Source organism: Archocentrus centrarchus, chromosome 20, assembly GCF_007364275.1.
Source record: "Archocentrus centrarchus isolate MPI-CPG fArcCen1 chromosome 20, fArcCen1, whole genome shotgun sequence".
NCBI lineage: Eukaryota > Metazoa > Chordata > Actinopteri > Cichliformes > Cichlidae > Archocentrus > Archocentrus centrarchus.
Window position 1 is genome coordinate 26,846,335 of NC_044365.1, and position 23,996 is coordinate 26,870,330.

The 23,996-nt window shown below is 41.2% G+C and overlaps 1 protein-coding gene across 1 annotated transcript in view; it reads left to right on the plus strand.

Moving 5' to 3' along the window:
- The window catches only part of c20h8orf34 (chromosome 20 C8orf34 homolog), a 67,568-nt gene that overhangs the window by 38,057 nt on the left and 5,515 nt on the right, over window positions 1-23,996 (plus strand). The window contains 5 exon segments of the mRNA XM_030756978.1: window positions 2,085-2,220; window positions 6,496-6,581; window positions 6,690-6,763; window positions 14,612-14,738; window positions 22,825-23,315. Coding sequence (XP_030612838.1) covers window positions 2,085-2,220; window positions 6,496-6,581; window positions 6,690-6,763; window positions 14,612-14,738; window positions 22,825-23,315 — 914 coding nt within the window.

The following is a 23,996-nucleotide window of genomic DNA, read 5'->3' on the forward strand; positions in this document are numbered from 1 at the left end:
GTGCATAACTGCAATTCAACAAGTTGAAATAAAAAGCTGCAGAGCAGGCATGTAGTTGACAGTGGGAATATTTCTCTGAATTTTTTGTAAAACGCGATGCTTTGAATCCTTTTCATTTCTTTTTTATTTAGTTAGCAGTAGTTTTCATGCTAAAACAGCAGGGGTATAATGAAAATCTGAAACAGAGCAGGATCCGGATCATCCGAGCTAACAGTGTCGTCTCTGCTGTCACAGATCGCAAGTGCTGAAAGTGAACTTGGGTTTAAAAAATAAAAACATGATACAGATGTTTGTTTATCAGTAGCATAAACACATAGACTGTATGTGTTTACAACATAAGACTAAAATTCTGATAACTTCCATTTACCCTGACCTTTTATGTAGCAGGTCAGGCTAGGTGGATAACAAATATGAGTGACGGACTGCTGTTAGCCATCTTGTCGCAGTGATTTCACCTCAAGGAGTCAAGAGACAAATGAGACTTCCTGGCTCTGTGCCACGCTGATGGATGGTGCGAGAGAGTTCTCATGAGCAAGTGTCATCCAATCTAATCCAGGTGATTAGTCATGCGTTCTCCTCTTTCAAGGTGTGAGGCCCATTTTTTCTCCCCCAAACCAGGGGCCAGGTAATGTAATCCCAAAATGAAAAGTATCAATGTTGGTTTCAAATAACTAGACACACAGACGGTCAGGCACGTACTGTGCTACATGCATAAGAGCAGAAACAATGGCAGAGGGAAGTTAGAGTATACTGTGTGGCCTGAAGGAGACCCCCCCACCACCACCACCACCACCCCACCACCCCAATTGGCAAAGCTGGGAAATTTGTCTGGTCTGAGAAAAAGGGGACAGTTTTGTTATGGTGACCGTTCAAAATGTTGATTCAACATTTAAAAAAACTTGACCAGCGCATTTAACCAAGGAAGAGGCCAAAACACCCGCGCAGTATTCATGCTCACGGAAAGGACTGTGACACGGAAAATACTGCAGTATGTTTTATCTCATGGGGATGCACTCAAAACCAAAATGGTCTGGCTGAGTCAAACTCTCCCCTTTGATACTGGGTTATATTAATGAACAGTTGCAAATCTGTGCTTTGCTACAGAAAAATTTCCTGTTGTTCTGGCTCCCTGCTGTTTTTTTTTTTATAAATATAAGCTTTCTTTCTCTGTGGTGCTTGTCCTCTGTCTATTAAAGAAGCTTGTATTATGCTCTGTGTCTTGATGCTGATACCATGAAAATGATAACTGAAGATCCAGGTCCATGCTTGAATCACATCCATTACTCAGATTTTGAATTATTGTAGCATGAGGATAGGATTTACGCTCATAAGGAACATCTGGATTTTAAGATAAGGCAATTATCTTAGCAAGAGAGAGACAAGGCAGAGAAAAATGTTTATTTAACACGTATGTTAGAAGAATTCAAAAGGCTCTCCACACCTGTACACTCTGCTTGTGAGCGTGTGCTCTGATGTGGCTTTTAGCGTGACGCGCTGTAAAAAGTGGCATGTCTGATACATATGGACTTCTTTAGACTCAGAGGGAAGAGGGTCTGTGTGCGTGTGCTTCTGCAACTGTTTGCTCTTAAGGACACAGTGAGAGATCAGACAAAACCCAATTTTCCACCTCTCCATCACCCTTTCCTTCCATCTTACCACTTTTGTTTTTTTCTCCGTATTGTTCTTTGTCCAGTTCAGCTTGTTACCCTTCCTGTTTCTGTGCAGGGATAATGTGGTCCTGTCATCAACTCATCACCATCATTCCTCATAACAAAGTGCATTGTGGTGATGATGAACAGCCACCCTTATGAACCTATGATTCTGCACTTTTTTGTGGATGTATGTCTGCTGTGTGTGTGTGAAGCAGCGCAGCAGCAGGGCTAAGTTGAGAGCGTTTATTTACTGTGATGTGTTCGCTTGCTCCTTTTGGGTCTTAGCAGAATGTCATCACAGGGGATTGTTTGAGAAGGGTGAGACCAAAGTATGATTAATAACTGTCCCTTCTGTCTTGTTTTCACTCCATTTTCTTTGCTTTCCTTTCCCTGTGTCTGTCTCTCTCTGTGTGTCGCTCCCTCTGCTCTCAGAGGACCTGGATGACCTGCGGATGGAGGGTGTGACAGGGCTGGCTCTATCCGGCAGCAAGTTCAGCCAAGGACGCAGCTCCTATCAGCCTGAACCACAGGCCAAAGTTACACTCAACATCTGCTCTAGGTGTGCCAGGTAAATGTTTCCATCTACTGTTTTCTGGCACAGAGAATACATGCATAGAACTGTTAAAAAAAAAGAAAAAAAAGTTTGAAATGTCTTTGTCTTTAGCTCATACAGCTTTAAACTGATCAGAATTGTTACCAATGACAATGTTCAATGGAATCATTCATTTTATAAATTTTATAAATTGTAAGCAATAATGTGCACTAAGAACACTGCAAACTGGTTCTAATTAGAACAGAAAGAAAAGAGCAAGGCTCAAAGGCAGAACCGAGCAAAAGAAAAGCATCATCATCATCATCATATGTCAGAAACTTTAATTTGAAAAACAGACACTGCACAATTCCTCAACTGGCAGCTTCATTTAATCGTACTATGAAAGCCAGACTGTGGGGGTTTGTGAAGGGAGTGAATGTATGAAATCCTGTGATTTATTTATTTATTTGCAGTTTTCTGCATGGAAGAGCTTCAATTTCTTAGAACGAGAGTACTCTGATGAATTTGTTAATCATAAATTATTTATGACTAATGATTCCACTAATGGTGCCACAGTGGTTTAGTGCTATCATCTCACAGCAAGAAGGTCTGGGGTTCAAATCCACCAGCCAGCTGGGGCCTTTCTGTAGGAAGTTTGCACATTTTCCACTGTCTACATGGACTCTGGCTTCCCTCCACAGTCCAAAGACATGCCTGTTAGGCTAATTTGTTATTATATTGGCTCTACGTGTGAACATGAGTGGTTGCCTGTGTTAGCCCTGTAACAGACTGTCCAGGGCGCACCCCGCCTTTCCCCCCATGACAGCTGGAATAGGCTCCAGCTCCCCTGCTACCCGAAATCAGAATCAGTTAAGAAGATGGGTGGATAAATTCTCATAGCTGCTTATCTTAGCAGAAAGACTGGAGGCAGTGCATAGGTGGCAAGTTTCTGTTTTGCCAGAATTATGTTGTTATTGCCCCAAGCCAAGAAACTGTTTAGCTCGTAACCCCATGCAAAGCTGTACTTATTGTGTTTACCAGAAATAATCTCCTCACCAAAACCTCAGCAAGAACGCAAACACACTTATTTCCTGACTGAAATGCTAAACTACTTCTTTAAATTTTCCTCCACAGTTCATTTGTGGCTACTATACCGTGGTATTGACTGCAATCCTTTCTGCACTTTTTTCTTATCCTTTTCTTACCCTCCATTTCCTCTCTCTCTGCCTTTGTATCAGAGGTAGCAGAGAATAATATCATATCTTCGGTCCATTCCAGTGTTGCTTGTTTTCCCAAATCAGCTCTAGCGCGGATAATTGTCTCCATTATCACCCCTTTCTCTCGTTATCACCGCTTTTCTCTTCAGACACATTTCCTGTTTCCCCAGATTCGCATCGTCAGTCTGGTGCTCAGATTTCTGAGTTTTGGGTGTGATACCACAGGCAGGTGTGGGCAAAACTCTTTCTTGATGCCAGTCAGAGATAAACGGGTATCTTCTTGATGAGACGCCAGGCACAAATCTGCCTACACAGCCTCCACTGTTTGGGGTTTGGAATTTGTTTGTTTCCTACTCTTCTTTCATTCATGCAGCTTATCAGTTTCGTTCCGCACGCAGGCTGCGGGATGCTGTCAAAGGTTCTGCAGGAGGATGAATGCTATCACTGGATTTTTGTTGGCAGTTTATCGACTTGATGTTTTTAAGCAAATTGTTTATACCTCTTGTCCCATGGTGGAATTAGTGGCAAAGCAAAGCAGCATCTGTATCTGCAGTCATTTTTGGCTTTTGTGAGGGCTTTTTTTTGTGTGTGTGTGTTACTGAAATGTCAGACATCTGTTCCCTTTCTCTGTCTTCCTGTATCCTTTTGGCTGAGGCCAAATTCTTGCTTCGTCCTCTTTAACCTGACCGCCAAATCTTTCCCAGTTTTATTGGCAAAGGAGTTGTGGTCTTTCAAAGTAATTTTTGGGTAGTCGTAGGGCCATAAACAGATCAGTAAGCTGGAAAAGTGCTGCACGCATGGTTTGCCCTTTGTGCTGTTCTGAGAAGACAGAATTCTCAAATTAGGGCTGTGCAGAAGTTCATTCATGCACAGACTCAGGTATTCATGGATCCACACATAAAACATGTACGTGCATGTTCTTACATGCATACGCTGACTTGAACAGAAGATAGCAGGGGCAAAGGTCAGGGAGCAGGTTGGACAGGGGCAACTGGGACGCAGGTTTTATACTGTGTACTTTAGCACTCTGCCTCGATGGGATTCCCAGAAGGACATTTCCAACACGGCTCCATTTGGGGTCGGTCTTAAAACTTAACAGAAAACTAACATATGTGCCAATGCATTTGTGCTTCGCACCTGCAGACAGCGCTACTGGTGAGATGTGACCTTACAGTAATACTCGTGTTATAAACTTGAAGATATTTTTCACAGTTGGTTCATTTTAAAATCGACATGACTGAGGGGAATCTTTGCAATATTTTATAACTCGCACAAAGATACCAGAGGCTTGCTTGGCTCAGCAGGGAACTGTGAACGCTGGCCCAAGTTGGACAAGCATTCCTCACATACCCGCCATCCCTCAAGCAAACACATTAGAATTCAGCAACTCTTTTTTTTTTGGTTACAGGTCAGTGAGGTCCATTCTGCGCAAATGAGACAGAACCACTTGGCTCTACCATGTACTACCCCAAACCAGGAAAAAGTGACACTTAATTAACACTTAACCCACAGTGTGAAGGCGATAACTCGCGTCCTATTTGGGCACAATAATAAGAACAAAATATAAAGTTTGCAGTGGAGCGTCTCTTTTCTTTTTAAACTCACTGACCCCATATTGAAACTGACCCCTGCCTTCTAAGACACCTTCCCTTCCCAACGTCCTTTTCCTTCCCTTCTGTCCAGACACTGTCCACACCACCAAATGCTCCAGTCAGCCAGTGCGCCTCCTAACCAGCAGTGGCAGGTCAGAAAACATGTAGCTTCCAGTGGCTCTCTGCTGGTTGGTTGAAGTGTAAAATGCTGTGTGGCCTGTGTGTTGTGGCCACATTTCTGCCTTTTGGGCTATAACTGTGGTCACACCAACATTTCATCCACCTCCCTCATGGGCCCGATCGGTTCATTTAAAGGGTATGTACTCCAGCCACAAAATCTCCTGTGTGCAAACGCATCCCAGATCTTAGGCCTGCTCTTAAGTAGCTGGCAGTGTGGTTTTATGAAATGGATAGATCTCCACAAACCTCTTTTGGACTTGTAGTTCTCATTAAATTAATTGCTTTCATATCAGGAATGCACTAAGGGAATTGTAGTCAAGACTTGTGGCTATGAGCAACTTTTGTTCAGAGAATGGGAAGGCCTTTTGATAGTCATCTTGGGTACTTTTAATGGTCTTATAAAGACCATTAAAGAGAGGGGAGACAAGGAAAGCGATATCTAAAGAAGGAAAGAAATAGAATCCACTTTAAAAAGTTGTGTTCTGCCTTGACTCTCATTGTAGAGGTAGAATCCAGGAGGCCCTACAGCTGGGAATGCAGCTATGCCATAAAAGCACAGGGATTGCTTTCTTTTGTCCTCGGCTAGTGGTTGCTCTCATGACATGGAAACAGCATGAGGCAAAGGAATTTGGTGCCAAAGTAGTGCACGCACACATTTAATATGTGATATGATTTACAGTTAATGTGATAGTGAGTGGATAAAGGGCATGAAAAATGCAGTGAAAGTAGCATTTTTCTCTTCCCACTGAAACACCGGGAAGAGAAAAGGCCCTGTTTGTCTTTCATCCACAGTTTACTTCACTATCTCTGGGCAGCCCAAATCTTTTGCTACCTTAAGACAACCAGATCTCTCAGACCAACTTCCATTTCAGTTCAAGCTGTTATCTTTCAAAAAAGCAATAGGGGCTTGGAACACATTATGATAAAAAAAAAAAAAAAAAAAAACAGTAACTGAATGATGTAAGGGAAAATAGCATCTGCGTGCCAGTTTTTTTTTTTTTCTTCAGTTTTGTGTTTTCATAAGCATAGTAGAGGTACTTGTGTCTGTGTACGCATTGTCTGTAAGTGTGTTACTGTTGTTTCTTCATTATTATTCAAATTTGATTTCAGCAGGATGAGAAAAAGCTGATGAAAAAGAAAAAAAGTTTGTGACCTAAAACCGACCTCCACGTTACCAAAGATTTCGCAGAACATTTCGCTAAAACATTTCCTCTTTGTCTCATCACCTCAGCCTGATAGAGGCTGACTTGTCTTTCCATTATCTGACGTTCAATTTCCAAACATGCGCTGTAGTGTAAGTTTATGTTGTGTGTTCTTTCCAGGTTGCAGGGTGACACGCTATCAGACAGCAGATCTGAAGAGGAGCATAGGCCACACATATCTGAACAAGCTGTACCTGATATATCTTGTAAGTTGCAGTTCATACTCAAAATATTTTTTTTAATATGAAATCTTCATGCGGTTTCACTCTGCTTTATCCTTCTTTTGCCTTGTTTGTGTGTGTCATCTGGAGCAGCTCCTTTGCCCGGGGTGGACGCAGTGATGGGACGACTCCAGGAATGCGAGGCCTTATCTCAAATGTCAGGCTCTGTGAGTGTCCTCCCTACATCCATCACAGAACAATTAAGATCGCTTTACAGCCATCAATTACCTCGTCACTCTCTCCTCCTCGGCTTTTGTCTGAGAGCGAGCGAAAACCACCTCAAGCCTCTTGTTAACAGAACAAGGCCCGAGCAAAAGTGATCCATCTTTATGTGGGCATTTCAGCTTACACAACAGTTGATAGTACTAAACAATCCCAATTAAAACTCTCCCTGTATCACTTTGCTTACCTTTCACAGCCCTTGTGTGCAGTTTGAAAGGAATAAATGAAAAGAGTATCGAGTGACATAACTGCAGCAGATTTAGGTATTTTAGATAATGGCTCTAAATATTTATGGGTTACAATAGGTACACAAAGCTTTGCTGAATAGGAAGGTGGCGTGATAAACCTCACATGCTTCAGGGAAGAAATCTATAGTGGCCTTATGTGGCACACATCAGACGCAGACAAAGGCACATGCTGTTAATAAAGCGTTCAGCTAAGACGCCGGTGCGTTTGTATAATCACCTCTGCAAGAAGCCAATACCTTTTTTATATAATTGCCCAATCTAAGTGTTAGACAAGGCTTTTTTACTGCATTTTTTTTTTTTTTTTAAAGAAAGAAAGGGGTTTGTAGCCAATGCAATGCTCCGTGTGTGGAGCAGATGCAGAGAGGCTCCAGACTAACTGGGAGCAGACTTTTAGAAACGAAGGACTACAGCACTAGTCGGAGGTATGACGGATTAAGCCAAATACAATAGCCTCCATCCTGAAACTGTAGACACTTGGACCTCAGCATATCATGCCAATCATACCAATTCCCAGGGTTTTACAATTGTGTTCTTTGACACATGTACGGAAAGATTTCGTAACCAAAAAGCTGAGGCTTAACCACAACCGATAACAAGCAGCACTTTAATAGATCTTAAAGAGTTAAGTCGATTAGTTTAGCTTCTGTCTTTTCCTCCTTTTTCAGTGACCTTCACATCCACGTGGAACCACCAGTTTGTGGCTGCTTGTAACAAGGGATTAAATACTCCATCCTGCTGCTGCACTACATCTTCATAGGTTAAGCCTTGTCTGGCAACTTAGAGAACAGTGCACTAATGTGTCCCATATGGAACCAGCAAGTGCAAGTATCTCCTGTAACCTATAGTGCTGCAGCTAATGGTGCTTGTTTTGCGCTTAATTGCTTATGTTTGGCTCTCTTTGAAAGGCAAATGCAATTTGTAAGTTCAGCTGGTCCTCCAGGGGCTTGTGGAGTATAATGACTGAGCAGTGTGGAAAAAATTGCAATGTTTCTATGGGTTTTATTTTGGAGGTGGGGGTACAGTATGGCAAATAACTTGAAGAAACGTATTACTGTATTGTAAAGAGTAAGAACACAAGAGTTATTTGCATTGGTAGAAACGTGTCTCAAAGCTTCCTCTCTTGTTGCAGTGGTCACTGCGTATTTTTTGGCAAGTTTTAAAAGTTTGAAGTCATTTTTTATTATTAGCATTTACAACTGTCCATAAATAAAGTAGAGCCTTGTATTGTAGACTGCCCTGGTTTGGGCAGTAAATGCCCTGGAGATTTTGGAAAGTAAACACTGTTAACGGTTATCATTATTAGTCTGACAAGCCCTCCTGCCTCTGCCAGCTCCTTTAGGTGATAATTGCCCCATAAAGACAAATACTTTCCTAAAGCAATAGCCAGCGTACCCCCCCCCCCCCCCCCCCCCCCCCTTCCCCAAATTCTCCCACTTTCCTTCAGTTCAGTGATATGCGTTAATCAGATTTGCTCTGAGTGGTATGGGTGTTACCATCATAAAATATGCCGGGGGAAACTGTTCATTTGTATGCTGGAAATAAGATAATTAGTGTGATGCAGTGCTGCGTGCCTGATGCGAAGCAGAAATGTTATGAGGGTTTATTTTTGTTTCCAAAGGAAAGGAGTTTTGAGTCGATACACTGTATGGCTTTTTATATTTGGCACCAGTCTGCTCCCCACACCTCCACAGACATGCATGTATGGTTATCATCTGAGCAAATCTCACAGCGTAGCCACACAACGTGAGTGCTGGTGTTTTCCACCAAAGCTTTGTTTAGGATTTACAGGCTTTTCTGTTTTTTTCCTTCATTTCTCTGTGTACTAAAATGTTTTCAGCTTACAATGATGGAGAGATTTCTGTTAGGGATTTACTTGTAATATATCCATCCATCCATTTACCTCCATTTATCCAGTTCGGGGTCGTGGGAGGTGCTGGAGCCTATCCTAGCTGTCACGGGGCGAGAAGCAGGGTACACCCTGTACAGTCTCTCGCAGGGCTAACACATCAAAATAGGCAGCCCTTTGCACTCACATTCACACCAGCAGCCAATTTAGAATCACCAGAAACACAAACCAAACACAAAAAGGCTTTAGCCTGGATTCAAACCCTTCTCGGTGTGGGGCGACTTTGCCAATCACGGGAATAATTGCAGAATGATAAAAGCTAGGATAAGCCCATACTACAACTGTTAAATGTTGTTTGTGAAAAAGAAAATGTCATACAAAACAGGAATATAATCAGCAAAGGTCCAACTAATCACAAATAGCTAGTAGATGGTAAAAATCCATCCCAAACAAGAGCTCAGGTCTCAGGAGGATAGAAGACTTAAAATCTTTTGGGTTTTTTTAGGTTTTGGAAAATGAACTACAAGATGTCACACATACAAAACTAATCATTTTACGACTTCTGCTAAATGTTGAATAAATACTGTGAAAACATCATTCTTCCTCAGACTCTGAGCTTTAAAGCCAATGATTATCTAGCTGCAGTTCAGGATTTACTAACCGAACATTATCATTTTCTTGCAAAGAATCCTCTCATTTGCACTTCTGTTGGCACTTTTCATAGTTTTTCTCTGATTTAGCAACAGGCAGCGTGTCATAAAATCTGTCTTTAGAGTGCTTGCGTGAGGGCCTAACTGTGTTATTGTCAATATCCTGCCTGCTTTTGGCTGTGGTTGGATCGGTGAGCCTCTGAGTCCTGTATGCAAGTCCATAAAATCCATTAGGTGATTCTGCTGTAAGCCAAAATAACAGGAATTCATTAAACGTTATGTGTTAACTCTCGCATCCCATATCCTCCCACCACTATGCAACCTAGATGGGGGCTACAAAAAAGCAAAGTGAGGTGTTTAAAGACGCAATAAATCCTGTTTCTTACAGTAAGGTTTAGCTGATTAATCCATTTAAGGATATAAGAATGGCAGAAAATATCGTCCTATTTTTTGTTTCTTTCCACTTCAGTTAAAATTGCCGGGATCTCATTCTCCAGTACGCATATGGCTTTTCAGCTGTACAACACTGGCCCATCCCACACCTGATTCTATTTAAAAAAAAAACAACAAAAAAAAAACACCAGACTGGCTGGGTCATTGTCAGCATTTAATGCACCAGCTTACCAGAGGTTGAACCATAGGGCCCGATGACATAAGGGGTTCATGAGGCTCAAGGGTGAAAAAAAAAATATTCACAGGGAGAAAAATGTCATGCTTGACTTTATGCTGAGTTTCTTTTGGCATGTGATACCCATTTTCAGTCTCTGTGTCAACTCTCACTATTCCCAGACTAATCTCACACTAAATAAGGGTCCTCAGAGTGTCTTTCAAGCAGCAGATCCACTTTACACTACCTGGCACGGAGCATTTTGTGTGAGTGCGCTGCGGAGAGAGACCGGGCCAGGCTTCTCATTGTTGGCTTCTGGTGTCAGCTCGGCTGTGCATAGTTATAGCCAAGGAGGCTTTTTCAAAATTAAAAATGAGGGTGAAGTAAAAGAGGTGCAGATGAGGGTAAAGAAGGTGCTGAAAGAGTTATCTCCTGCTGCTGCAGAGCAGCAGAGGATTTGACTGATCCTCTGGCTGATCCAACAATTCAGGTTGATAAAGAGGAGGGTCTCAATGGATGCTGCAATGGATTATATAGAACATGCAAACACCAGAAGAACTGCAGTGCCTTTAATGCAGTCCACAATGCGCACTAAACACTGCAACAACTCTTAGCAGCAAACCATATAAGCCAAAGCATTTATAACCCAAAGGAGCCCCAATAAGTAAAGTAAAGCAGCTAAAAGCCTCAAATAATGAGCTGAAATGAGAGATGCTCCTCAAATGCAGTGTGTCTTGGTGTAAGGTCCTGTGTGTGTTGTGTGTATATTGGTCCCCATGCAACCCTGGCCTGACCACAACAAGAGTCCATCAATTGTGCTCACAAAGCCAGCAGTAGCCTCAAACCCCTGTGACTGCAAGCACACATCCCCAGCAGTCCTTGTTTTGTGGAGGGCCAAGTTGGACCAAACCCCAGATTGTGGTGATTATTACTGCTGACCACACACGTATAGCTGCACACATGCAGGCTATAAAATATTTAACTCCAAACTTGCATCCTCTTTCTTTCTGTCTTGTTTGCTCTCAACATGGGATCAATTTTGTAAGAAACAAGACCCATGTTTGTTAGTTAGGCAGAAGCATTACCAGAAGGGTTTCCCCTTTTCTCTTGAGGGTTTCTTTAGTTTTATCATAGTGGGAGGGAGATTATAACAGTTGGGTTTTATGCCACTGACATTAATATACTGTAAATCATTGCAAAATCACTTTTTATTTTGCAAATGAAAAGGCATTCCTTCCTATATTTCCTGTTGCGGGGATTAAAGCATCTCACGTCATACATTGTTTGTTGTAATAACAATAGATGCTCTAAACCATGGCTAATTGAAACCACTCTCCATCACGTCGTTGTATCTTTTCACTGTGTAATTAAGTCCATTTTTTGTGGCTCTGGTTTTGTATGTGATTTTTTTTTTTTTTAAATATTCCGTATCGATACATGATTACATCTTCCAGGTGACTTTGTTAGTATGACTTCATCAAACTCAGTGAAATGAAAGTCATACTTTGATTGCAGTGTATGTTTATTTACTGATGTTGTCTGATGAGGTGAATTTCTTACAGATTCACTTGATTTGCCTGGTCTTTGGGACTGTGGAGCACCACCAGCCGTAGTCTCCAGTCTGCAGTCTCCAGGATATATGGTCCTGATTACTGCAGAGCTTTAGAACTCAATGCAGATGTTGTGCTTTAGATGTTGCTAATAATAGTTAATCTATTGTATATCAAATGCTCTTATAAAACTAGGCTGTTTTATAAGACGCTATGATTAATTTGATCTTTGATACAATCAATCTGAACTCTGGACTTGGATTTCCAAAGCAGCGGTAAAATGTAATGACTTAAAGTCCACTTAAGATCATGAAAATGTTTGAGAAATTTCAAATTGGGAATCTGTTGGTGGCCTTGTTTGCCAGAACTGAGTAAGGAAGGCAAGAGGAGGACAGAATGATGTCATGCTGTTGGATTTAGGGAGATGCCACCAAAGAGAAATAAGAAATAAAGCTGGGGAGGGGATTCAGTTGTAACCCTCAACCCGCCTTGCTGCTTTATGAGGGCTGTAATTAAGGATTGGCTTGGGTGTTGTGGTTCTGTGACCACATAACGCCTCATGTATCTGACAGGCACGAAGATCAATGCCATAGACCCTGGGAATTCGGTTCTGTCATTTATCAGAGGATAGCAGCTCCCCTTGTTTTTCACTACACCTACTCTTTGAAACTAGGCGTTGGAGTCCTCTATGACGGGCGCTTAATTTGTTACAGTATTTACAGTATTATTGTATTATTTCCTAAGGGGTCGCCATAGCAGATGGCTCTGCATGTTTTTGATTTGGTACAGATTTTACGCCGGATGACCTTCCTGATGCAGCCTTCCCATTTATCCGAGCTCGGGACCAGCACTACAAGTACACTAGCCTGTGACCCCCCCGAGGCTGGATTTTTGTCTCCTCCCAGAATCAGACCGGAGATATTTTGTGTGCGAGACGAATGTGTTAAGAGTTACACTGCTTAACAGAAAAGTACAACCCTAACCCTATTTCTAAAGCTCTCCAAAGGTGTTGGTTTTAAGTGAGAGGTCATAGTTTTCACTTTAAGAATCTAACGATTCTTGTGTGCGTTTTGCGGTGTGTTTGTGATCACTGTCGTACTGTAAAATTCCTTTCCAGTCAAGCTTCTTGTAGCTGGCCAATTACTGAATGAAAACACCATTCAGTATTCAGTTGCACTGACCTTCCATGCACCTTTGACATTCGTGCAGTCCCATAACAGCGCACTCACACAACCATGTTTCATGCAGTCACTGTGGTATTATTGGCCAGGTTCACACCAGACATGCTGGAAACCATCGGATCCACACAAATTTATTTTGGTTTTAACTGACCAAAGCGTGTTCTGCACTTCATCAGGCTTCTTTTCTTGTTCCTTGGCCAAGTTAAATCTTGCCGTTTTGTGAGTAATGGCTTTTTAGAGGTTGACTTTATGCAGAATCCGTTGCAGCGCCTGACACCACCACATATTCTTCTTTCTGAATAAGAAGCATTTTCTTGTCTATTTTCCAAATGTGAGGTTGTATAAATGGCATATTGTGTGAGGTCACAACTGCATCTTCCATTGCTAGCTACATGGCTCTTCTTATACTTCCTTTCACACATTTTACTCTCACCACGTTCAGCCATGTTGTATTAGATATAACCTAGAAGAAAACAGTGTGTTCACAGGTGTTCTTTTATAACCTTGTTCGAGCAATTAGCCTCAACTAGGATTTCATGTGGATTCAGTTTGGTTCCAGTGGTCACAGGTGTTCTGACATTTGTTCTATTGAGGTTGGACTTTGTGGCTTGTGTTTTATGTTCCTAGTCTGTCATACATAGGATCAAGTACCTCACACTTCAAAATAAAAATCCTAAAAAAAAAAAAAAAAAAATGATTTCAAGATGTTTTCATTTTGAACTGCTTCATTTTTAGTGATATTGTGCAGCCGTGTACTCGGTTCTGCTGCACAGTGATTATCCCAGGATTGTCTTTAAAGAAGGTTGGAAGCCTCACTGTATGTATATCACCAGATGTCTCCAAACCCCGCTTTGTGTCAGCACTTTGTCTAGTCAGCTCTGTCTCTCATTAAGTGCTTAGCACATCAAATGATGTAAGTGCTGGCATCAGAGGTATTATAACTTATCTAGTGTAAACCAAAGTTACAGGAGGTGGAATTACGGCTGACAGGTTTTATTGTTCACCTGTGCTTGGAGCTCATGTGCACTTGGTCCACTGACTTAACAGATCATCTGGCGACTTGTGTCCTATCAAAGGAAAAAAAATAGGAGGATTACGCATGCTGCTATTACAGGACTTGGCAAAGTTTAGACTGTCTAACAGGTCCCTTTCCAAATCATACACTTGGCCAGGACTGGTACGAGCAACATAGGCCAACTACAGCAACTACACATAAGTGATTCAAGCTGCCTTTTTAGCCTTATTTCTTTAATTTCTTATGCTTTAGAATATGATCATCAATATTTTTGTAAAAAAAAACAACAAAAAAACTGTATCACGTGAACTCTGGAAACTATTCAAATTGTCTGATTTATTGCTCCTTAACTGCCAGTGCGAGATGTGCTGCTGCCAGGCTCGTTGCCAGCAGACTGGTGTGCATACACGCGCCTATAGATTTACTGATAGTCACACAAAAATGCCGTGAACCACTACTGACTGTCTAGCACCCTGCACTCACTTAACACAGTGCACTCCATGATGTATGCTTTCATCTACACTTGCTGTGGTTTCTTGTGTTTTTCTTGAGCTCATAAAATAATAATTGCCTCTTTTTTCCAGCAGATATGGCTCAGATATTTCCAGCAAAAGCTGAAAATTATATAAAGAGTTAATTGAAGGTTCTTTCTTCTAATGTGACTTTCTCTCTTTTTCTGTTTTCCTTGCTAACTAGCGTCAGGCTGTCTGGGAGGCTGATGTGAAGGCTGTGAGAGGTGGGAGCTCTGTCGGGCAGACGGGCCTGCTACTGGGTGACTCCCTCTTTTCTAAAGAGCTGGAGAACATGGGCAAACAGCTCGCTGGTAGGCAGCTCTGTGTATGTTTGTGTGCATTGTGTGTGTGTCCGCGTATGTGTTATTAGCTATAATGATGAATTGAAAGAGTGAGGCAGATCAAAAAGCCTCCTTTCTTTGAATGCAAAAACACGGTGCCAACATGCACACATGCAGACATGCAAAACTATAGACTCTTATGAAACTGAAGGGGATTTAGATAGCGCTTGAGGAGTGGGAAGGTGGGGGGGGGGGTCCATGGAAAGAAAGAATGCACAGCTTTTGGTCAGAGGATTTTTAATTAAAAACTAAGACTTATGGAGCCCTGGATTAGCTGTAAAGAGAGAAAAAAATGCATATCAAGGGGCCATTTTATTACACAGCACAGCAGTATTGTGTGCATACAAAATTTTATTCAACAAGTTTTGATTCATTCATTCTTTTGTTTTAATAGATGGCCACAAATGCAATTCACCTTCTCACATTGACCAATGATGAAATGAGCACATAAGGATGGTCGCTCTTACACAGTGTAGTGTCACCAAGAAAAAATAATAATAATTGACTGGTAATGCAGTACTCTGTGTAAGAGCACTGTTACAGTTTCCATATCCACAAGGATGGTCTGCTTGCTTAAATTTGGCCTTCAAGTGGATTATACACGAGGCTCACTGAATTTGAAAACAGTGCAAAGACGTCCGTTTCCGCTGCGTCTGTTTACTAAAAGACAATTAGATGCACAATAATTCTCGGAGGGAAATTATCTTGACTTTGGATCAGTCTCCTGCAAATGTCTGTAATGCACATGCAAGCGAACTCTCATGAAAGCTGCTCTGTAGTCAGTTAAGAACAACTACCCATGATTTATGCAGCTGCCCATTTACATAGCCACATTCACAGTGATGTCATGGAAGCCTAAGAGTAAAAATGTGGACGAGGACTGAAGTTACTGAATAATTTTGTAGTATCTCAGTGTAGTCCCTCCCTGTGCACTCATCTCAAATGCAAATAAAGCCTGATGGTATTCATCAAGCTCAGAGGACAGATTGTTATCACAAAATTAGCTTGTTTACCTTACTCTCTGGTTTGGTTTTAACATTTTTCTCATGAGCTATTGATCAGGGAAACTGGACTCTTTTGGCCCTCTTATATAATTTGCACACACAACTAAAATATTAGAACAAGATGTATCTTTTGGCTTCTAATTATTTAAAACACAGGAACAAGTTAATCTATAATCCTGGGATGAATTATGAGCATTTTTTGTTCTTTGTGTAATAATAGATATATATCCCTGTCTCCCTCTGCCTATGTCTGGGCTCCATAGATGTTAGATAGAAAAACTAATTAAAATACTTTCCCCATGCCAGGAATTCTTTTGAGCTCCAGTTTTGACAGGTTCAGTAATAACTCTCACTTGTGCTGCTGCGTCATTACAGGTTGATCGAAGCCTGACTCTGCTGGAGTGTTATTTGTCTGATGAGATGGAATTTGTGTGGCAATTTGGGAACGATTATTCTTAGTGTAGTCTGAGGCTGATAGTTGATAAATGTGACGTCTGGGTGACTCAGAGACTGCTTTTGTTGTCATGAAGATCAAGTATGTATTTGCTTATGAATCAGATGAAAGTGAGGAATGGAGGCCAGAGGGAATCTCACGATTTACCATCATGTGTCACACACTTGTTTGTGTATGTATGTCTTCCCGTTCTGTTTAATAGTGTCACAGTGTGTAACGGCTCCATAAATGCCTTCGCATACCACGGATATTAGACGCATATCGGTCACAGTGAGTGAAGCTGTTCCTGTCAAACAACAGTGGTCACAGCTGGAAAAACCTTCTAAGCTCATCTGCGAATGACGCTAAATACACTGTGTTGCATGTTGTTTCTTGCTAAAAAAAAAAAGAACAAGAAAGATAAATTTTGTGTTAAAAATATACTAACTTTTCAGATGGTATTGATTTCTGGTTGTTTAACACTGACTATTCAGCCTGATGATTCCCAGCAGGCATTTCATAGAAACTGTTAAACAAGCTAATTCAACTCTTTCAAGCCTTTATTAGCTGTTAATCTGTTCCATGTTATGAGCCAGAGCCTTACTGTTCTGCATTCATTGTTTCCTCAGTCTGCGTCTGTGTTTTGTGAAAAAGCATATTTTTCCTCACGTACATATTCAATTACTGCTCACTGAGATTGTTGCTGAAGATCAGTTTAACCACATAGTTGCTATTAGAGTACATTTTGGGAATATAGTCAGGCCCATCCAGGCCCGTAAGTATTTGGACAGTGACACTTTCTTTTTTTTTTTTTTGTAATGTTGTCACTGTACACCACCACAGCGGATCTGAAATCAAACAGTGAAGATGTGAATAGAGTGCAGACTTTCAGCTTTAAGTCAAACGGTTTGACAAAATAAAGCATTAACCTTTTAGAAAATACAGCCATTTTTTTAGACATAGTACCCCATTGTCAGAGGCTCAAAAGTAATTGGACAAACAAACACAATTTTAAATTTAAGGATTGCTTTTAATTATTTTATCCTTTCAAGTCTTTACCTGAAGCTGTGTATACTTCTTTGAGATGCTCTGCTAGGTCTTTAGTGACACCACCTTCAGTTACTGCTTGGTTGTGGGTCTCTTTGCCTTCAGCTTTGTATTTAATAGCTGAAAAGCATGCTCTGTTGGGTTGAGATCAGGTCAGTGACTTGGCCAGTGAAGAATATCATATTTCTTTGTCTTAAGAAATGCTTGGGTTGCTTTTGCAGTATACTTTGGGTCATTATCCATTTGCAGTGCTGTCTGATCAGTTTTGCAGCATTTGGCTGAATCTGAGCAGAGAATACAGCCCTGTACACTTCACAATTCATCCTGCTACTTCTATCCACAGTCACATCATCAATAAGCACTAGTGGCCCAGGTCCGCTGGCAGCTTTGCATGACCATGCTACAATACTGGCTCCACCATGTTTGACAGATGATGTGGTACACTTCAGATCACAAGCTGTTTCTCTTCTCCTCCACACTTTTCCCTTCCCATCATTCGGGTATAAGTTCATCTTGGGTTCATCTGTCCAAATATTTTGTTTCCATAACTGTTGCAGGCGCTTTTAGATGTTTTCTGGCAAAGTCTTATCTGGACTTCCTGCCCTTGAGTGTAACCTGTGGTCTGCACCTTGCTGTAAACCCTCTGTATTTACACTTATGAAGACATCTCTTATTTATAGACTCGAAAATGATACGCCTACCTCCTCGAGAGTGTTCTTGACTTGGCTAGCTGATATAAACCAAAAAAAAAGATTTCTGTGCTCATACGCTTTAGTCATCTTCTGTGGTCTTCCAGGCCTTTTAGTGTCACTGAGCTGGCCAGGGCATTTATTCTTTTTACCTGATTGTTGATTTTTCCACTTCCAAAGTTTTATTATTCAAGGTTTATCTTGGTTTCTAGTGTAATAGTGGCCTCCTTCACAGGTATCAACATGTCTTTGGATCTCATATTGAGAGTTAGTGTGAATAACAACCAAATGCAAGTTGAACCTAGAATTAACTTCAGACCTTTTTTTTTGTGTATAATTTGCTATGGAAAACTATGTGAACGAACCTCACCTGTCTATTAAACTGCTTATCAGTCATTTGCCCATTGTTGCACTTTCAGCCTCTAAAAATGGGGACTATAGGTATTACAGCTGTTTGTACTCAAACAGTTCATGTAAAGACCTTTTGTTAAACCCCCCTTAATTAAAGCTGAAAGTCGGCACTCCAGTCACATTTTGATTATTTGGTTTAAAGTCTTTGTTGGTGTATGGAGGCAAACTGTTTAGACCTAAATGTAATTAGCACACTTGAAATGTTTTAATATGCAGGATTTTGTAGATTCATGCAAAGATAGTCCCACTCAGTTATCACCTGAGACCCGTTAGAAGTGTGTTTGTGTATTTATATGCAGACACCCTTTACTCTGTGTTATCTTCTAAATCTGCTGTGTTTAGGACATTTCTTGATTGGAACCTTTAGGCGGTGCTTTCATTGCCCTCCAGTCAATAATATATATTTTTTTTTTTTCTTTTTTCATTTGCTCTCTGTCTGTGTTGTGCAGGTCTATATTTCTGTTTGACTGAGGGTGGGGCTAAGCTATGCACACACACATAAATGCAGAGAAGCCGCAACACACCAGATGAAACATGCACTCCATCTGTATTCGGCACTTTCCCTCGGGCTGGTGCAGAGGTGTGACTGTTTTTATTTGTGCTTTAGAACGTAACCGCCCTGAAACAATCAGAAAACAGTCCCTCATCTTTCTGATTCACGTTTTAGCTTGCTTGACCACAGCTGGATCCTTCACTCACGCTTGTTTGAGACAGGGAGCGGCCAAGTCGGAAAGGTGTCTTTATATAATACCTGTAACCTCTTGATCCATTGTACAAAACATCCCAAACTGCTCGATTCATCAGTGACAAAGACTTTTGTGAAAGAAAGCTTTCCTCATTTAGAGCCAGGAACATCTCATCAGAGTAAAAGTAAATAATCCTAAGAATTTTTCCAAGCCTGTGTTGCCAACTTTGAATTTCAGTTGAATTCACACCACGTGAGAAATGTTTATTTGTTTCGCATACTTGTACGTTATCAACCCAAGGACAAAGGGTAGCGTTTTAATTTTGTCAGGCAAACAGTATATTGTATAGTTGTAAGCCTGCTGACAAATGATATGTCTTTAGCACATTTGTTTATTTTCAGTGGAAGGATCCAATAAAGATTTCATGAGTTCTGAATGGTTGTATAGCGTGCTAGGGCCTTGTACTCGCTCACCACATGCAACTGCTTCTGGATCAAAGACTTTAATAGATCTGTTTCTATTTCTTCTTGTTTCCTTTCTGTCCATCTCTGTCTCATTTTCTACCCTCTTATCCCTGTTGTTATTACTCACGTTTCAAAACTCATCAAAGGTTCATAGCATATGCATTTTGATGGCACGTTTTTGATCTCCAGGGACTGTCTTTTTATATCAGTGTCTGTGAGATACATTAAAGTATTTCTGTGTTTAACTACCGTAAGTCAGTTTAAAACTAAAACTGCTTCTCATAGGCTACTCTTTAATGCCAGGAAGTCAGAGTGGAACAACCATGTATGGAGGGGGAAAAGCTATTTACAACAAAAACATGTGGTGTTTATCATTATATGGTAAATATCCCAAGATGAAAATATCAGCATTATAGAAACACCGGAACTAAGGAATACATCCTGTTTACAGCTTGATAAAATAATATCAGCCATCATAGTGTGGGTGGACATAGTGTGTGGGTGATTAAGGACTTAAACCAGGAAATGATATGTGCTGAACTTTCCTTTTTTCTGTAGTATTTATTTCACTGCAGTCTGAAAGTATTCACTTATTTATCTTTTCGTGTTATGGTCAAAAGCCAGCTGTCTGTGGAGGTTAGCGCACAGTAACAGAACATACAACAATCTTGCCACTGCCAAAAGCTGTTGTCATGAAGTCTGTTTCTGATTGTTTGGTCAGAGGCATTCACACCAGTGGCCTGCTGGAGAGCATTTTGTTGCGGTCTGGCAGTGCTCATCTTGTTCCTCCTTGCACAACAGAGCAGATACTGGTCCTGCTGATGGGTTAAGGACCTTCTACCACCCTGTCTAGCTCTTCTAGAGTAACTGCCTGTCTCCTGAAATCTCCTCCATGCTCTTGAGACTGTGTTGGGAGACACAGCAAAGCTGAAATGATGCAACAGGCTTGTTAATTTTGTCAAAATTTCATTGCAGTAACTCAGAATGGTACTCAGTACTTTATATGGCCCCCATGTGCTTGTATGATGCCTGACAACGTCAGACGCTACTCTCCCTGTCTCATGTTTTCTTCATCCATTTTATAGCAAGTCAGAACAAAACCAAGAGTGCATTTCCAACTAAACCTGCCTAACAGTGATTACAACTATAATCCAGTCCAAAACTGACAGTTACAACATAAATCACAACCTTGAAATGACACATTACAAATTCACCAGACACTTTGTCAGGTAGAATTGTTTGGCACACTGGTGTATTATTACTCTAATATCAAGAATGTGTTGTATCAGCCTTGCAACATTTGGGATTTTTTTTTATATCACCCAATAAACTAAAAACAATAATTGAGGATTTCAGCAACATTCACTCACCAATGTGTTAAGTACACCTTGCCACTGGGTTGGAGCCCCTACAGAACTGCCTTAATTCTTCATGGCACAGATTCAGCAAGGTGCTGGAAAGTTTCTGGAGCTTGAAAAAAGGCGACTCGACTTCTTTTTGTTTCTTGAAGACGTTTCACCTCTCATCTGAAAGGCTTCTTCAGTTCTCAAACCAAATGGTGGAGAGACCCAGGTATTTAAACCCCAGTGGGCACAGTCCCCTGGAGGTGGTTATGCTGGAAACATTCCTCAGGGATTTTGGTCCATAATAATACAATGGCTGCAGATTTGTCTGCTGCACATCCACGATGTGAATCTCCTGCTCCACCACAGGTTCTCTATTGGATTTAGATCTGGTGACTGTGGAGGCTATTTGAGTACAGGAAATGGTGATCATCATTTTCAAAAAACCAGTTCGAGATGATTTGAGTTTTGTGACATGTCGCATTATCCTGCTGATGAGTACACTGTGGCTGTAAATGGATGGACACGGTAAGCAACAATGCTTAGTTGGTACTAAGAGGTGCAGACCAGGTAACATAATCAAACAAAATCCCAGTAGATTAGCAATTTCTGAAATACTCAGACTAGTCTGTCTGACACCAACAACCATGCCATGCTCAAAGCCACTTAAATCACTGATGCTTAGTTTTAACTTCAGCAGGCTGTCTTGACCTTGCCTACATGCCTAAATGTATAGAGCTGCTGCCGTGTGACTGACTGGCTGATTAGATAGCTGTGTTAATGTTGAACAAGTGTACCAGTGAGTGTATGTTGGAATTCAGTCACCAAAACGTTGAGAACCCCTCCTTTTATCATTTTGAAATTATTACGTCTGTAATGTTTTCGGGTTCACAGACACAATGTCACGCAACAGAGAAGTTATTGAACACAAAACCAACACCGAGCAGCATATGTTCAGCATTGTGTCTCAAATGAAGATTTATTTCTATGCACGTTGAGCTGTTTAAGCACATAAACAGCAGTCCACTTAGGCATGTCAAATAATTATATGCATTTGATCCCCAAAGGTTTGTGTGCAGAACAGTCTGATTTTAAACAAGCAGGATCTTCCAGAGTAATGTCCAAAAGCTAAATTTAGGATAGTATTTCAGGCATTTTCTGTTTGCATACTAAATGGATATTTGTCAGTGAATAGAAGCACATGTTTCAAGTTTTCTGCAAATGCTGTTTGTAAACCAGAAAAGCAGCATTTGCTCAACAACATGGAAGTCAGGGTTTGTGAAATAATCGTCATGCTTGCGTTTGTTATTTATCTAACGTCACACATACACAATTTTCCAGAAATACTCTGCCTCTGATGAGTCATTCCTCTAAATCATGCCTCTTAAATGATAACTCCCAGACTGGTTTGTTGAATCCCGATTGCCAAGATTTGGAACAAAAGCAGAAAACATGGAAAAAATGACCCAGATGTTGATCACAGAAGTTGGCAGTGTCACTTATTTTACAAACAAAAATGTTTTTGAGACTACCAGAGCAGCAGACTAATGTCTTTTTGTCAGGAACAGGGGAAAAATATTGCTATGCTGCACTTACTGTATCAACTTGGGACGTTTTCTGACAGAGGAAGCCGGATTCACCACAGTTTATAAGGTCTATAAATATTGTCATCATTGCCGAGAAAAGGGATTAACACAAGCAGTCTCGCCCACATTAATGCTCAGTAAAGTTTGTGAATCATCAGTCAAATCAGCCTATGAATAAAAGTCAAAATAAGCCTGATTTTATGTTGGAAGTTCATTTTCCAGAGTCGTTTGGGATTCTTATAAAGTATTATGGGCATTTTCATGTGCTTACAAAAACTCTGTTCAGATATTTTTATTTAAATGTGCCAGTACTGTAGCATTTAAATAGGAAACTTATAGCTCAGTCCTTAAGTATTCGGATGCTGACTTGAATTATCTCTTTTCTTTCTCCAGAGGTTGAGAAGGACCTGGCAAAGTTGGCAGAAGTAGGAAAGATGACCACCCGGAGCTCCAATAATCCACATAGCAGCCTATACCACACCCCAGTGCGCCACAGAACTCTGCCTGACACACTCCCTCTCCCCAGCCTTGTCTCCAGGCCCCAGTCTCCAGCTGGTAGCCTTTCAGGCAAGTCTTGTGGTGTGGGCCTCCCCTTGCTTAGCCCCAAGCCCACTACCCTCACCATGGGTAGGACTCAGTCTCCAAGCAACCCTGGGAGCAGGACTCAAACCCCCAGAACACCCAGCAGACCCATGACCCCAAATAGTTTGCTGACTCGCTCCACCTTTAACTCTGGATCTTATAAAGAGGTGACCTTCAGGAGGTCACGGAGCCGCCCCGTCACACCCACAAGTCAGCCAATACTTACCAGACCGCTGCTCACCCCTCCAGGACTAAGCAGTACAGATACCCTTGGTGCCAGCCTACGGGCCTATCTGTCTGAGGTAAGCCCCCACACAATGAAACACAGCATTTTTTTTTTTTAGACCTTTTTAATTAATTTTTTTTCAAGTCATGCAAGCAATTAATGTGAGATATATTTCTGCATATTATATTTCACATTGTAAGGATAAAGCTGTCATAAAAATTGGGTCATGGGCTTGAAAAAGTTTTAGGATCATGAGAATGTATTCTCGTGTATTTTGAAAACCCAAAAAGTAAAGCTGGGTATTGAAGCTGAGAGCCTTTACTCAGAAAGAAATATGAGCAGGATCACCAGAACACACAATATTACACATGTGCAAATCCTCGCGGGCACACACACACACACACACACGCACACACACACACTTCGTGTGGGGTTTAGCAGAAAGTCGTGGAGGTCTGTACAGTAGGATGTCCCTTCACTGTGGAAAAATGAGTCTGGCATAAAAGGGGAACTTTCATTGGGATTTCTTTCTTATGTTCCTTTCATGATCTACTTAACAGCAGGACCGTTAAATATGAGACTTTTTTGAAGGCTTTTATTAATGGTGGGCAGGAATTTTACAGTCCCTTTGTGTAATCTGACAGTTATTCCAGTTGACACCTAGTGACATTATCCAAAACACTACTGCACCCAGTCTGCCTTTATTAAGGCCACCTGGTCCCGTGTAGAAGGACTGAAGCTTTAAGGTGAGGCCTGG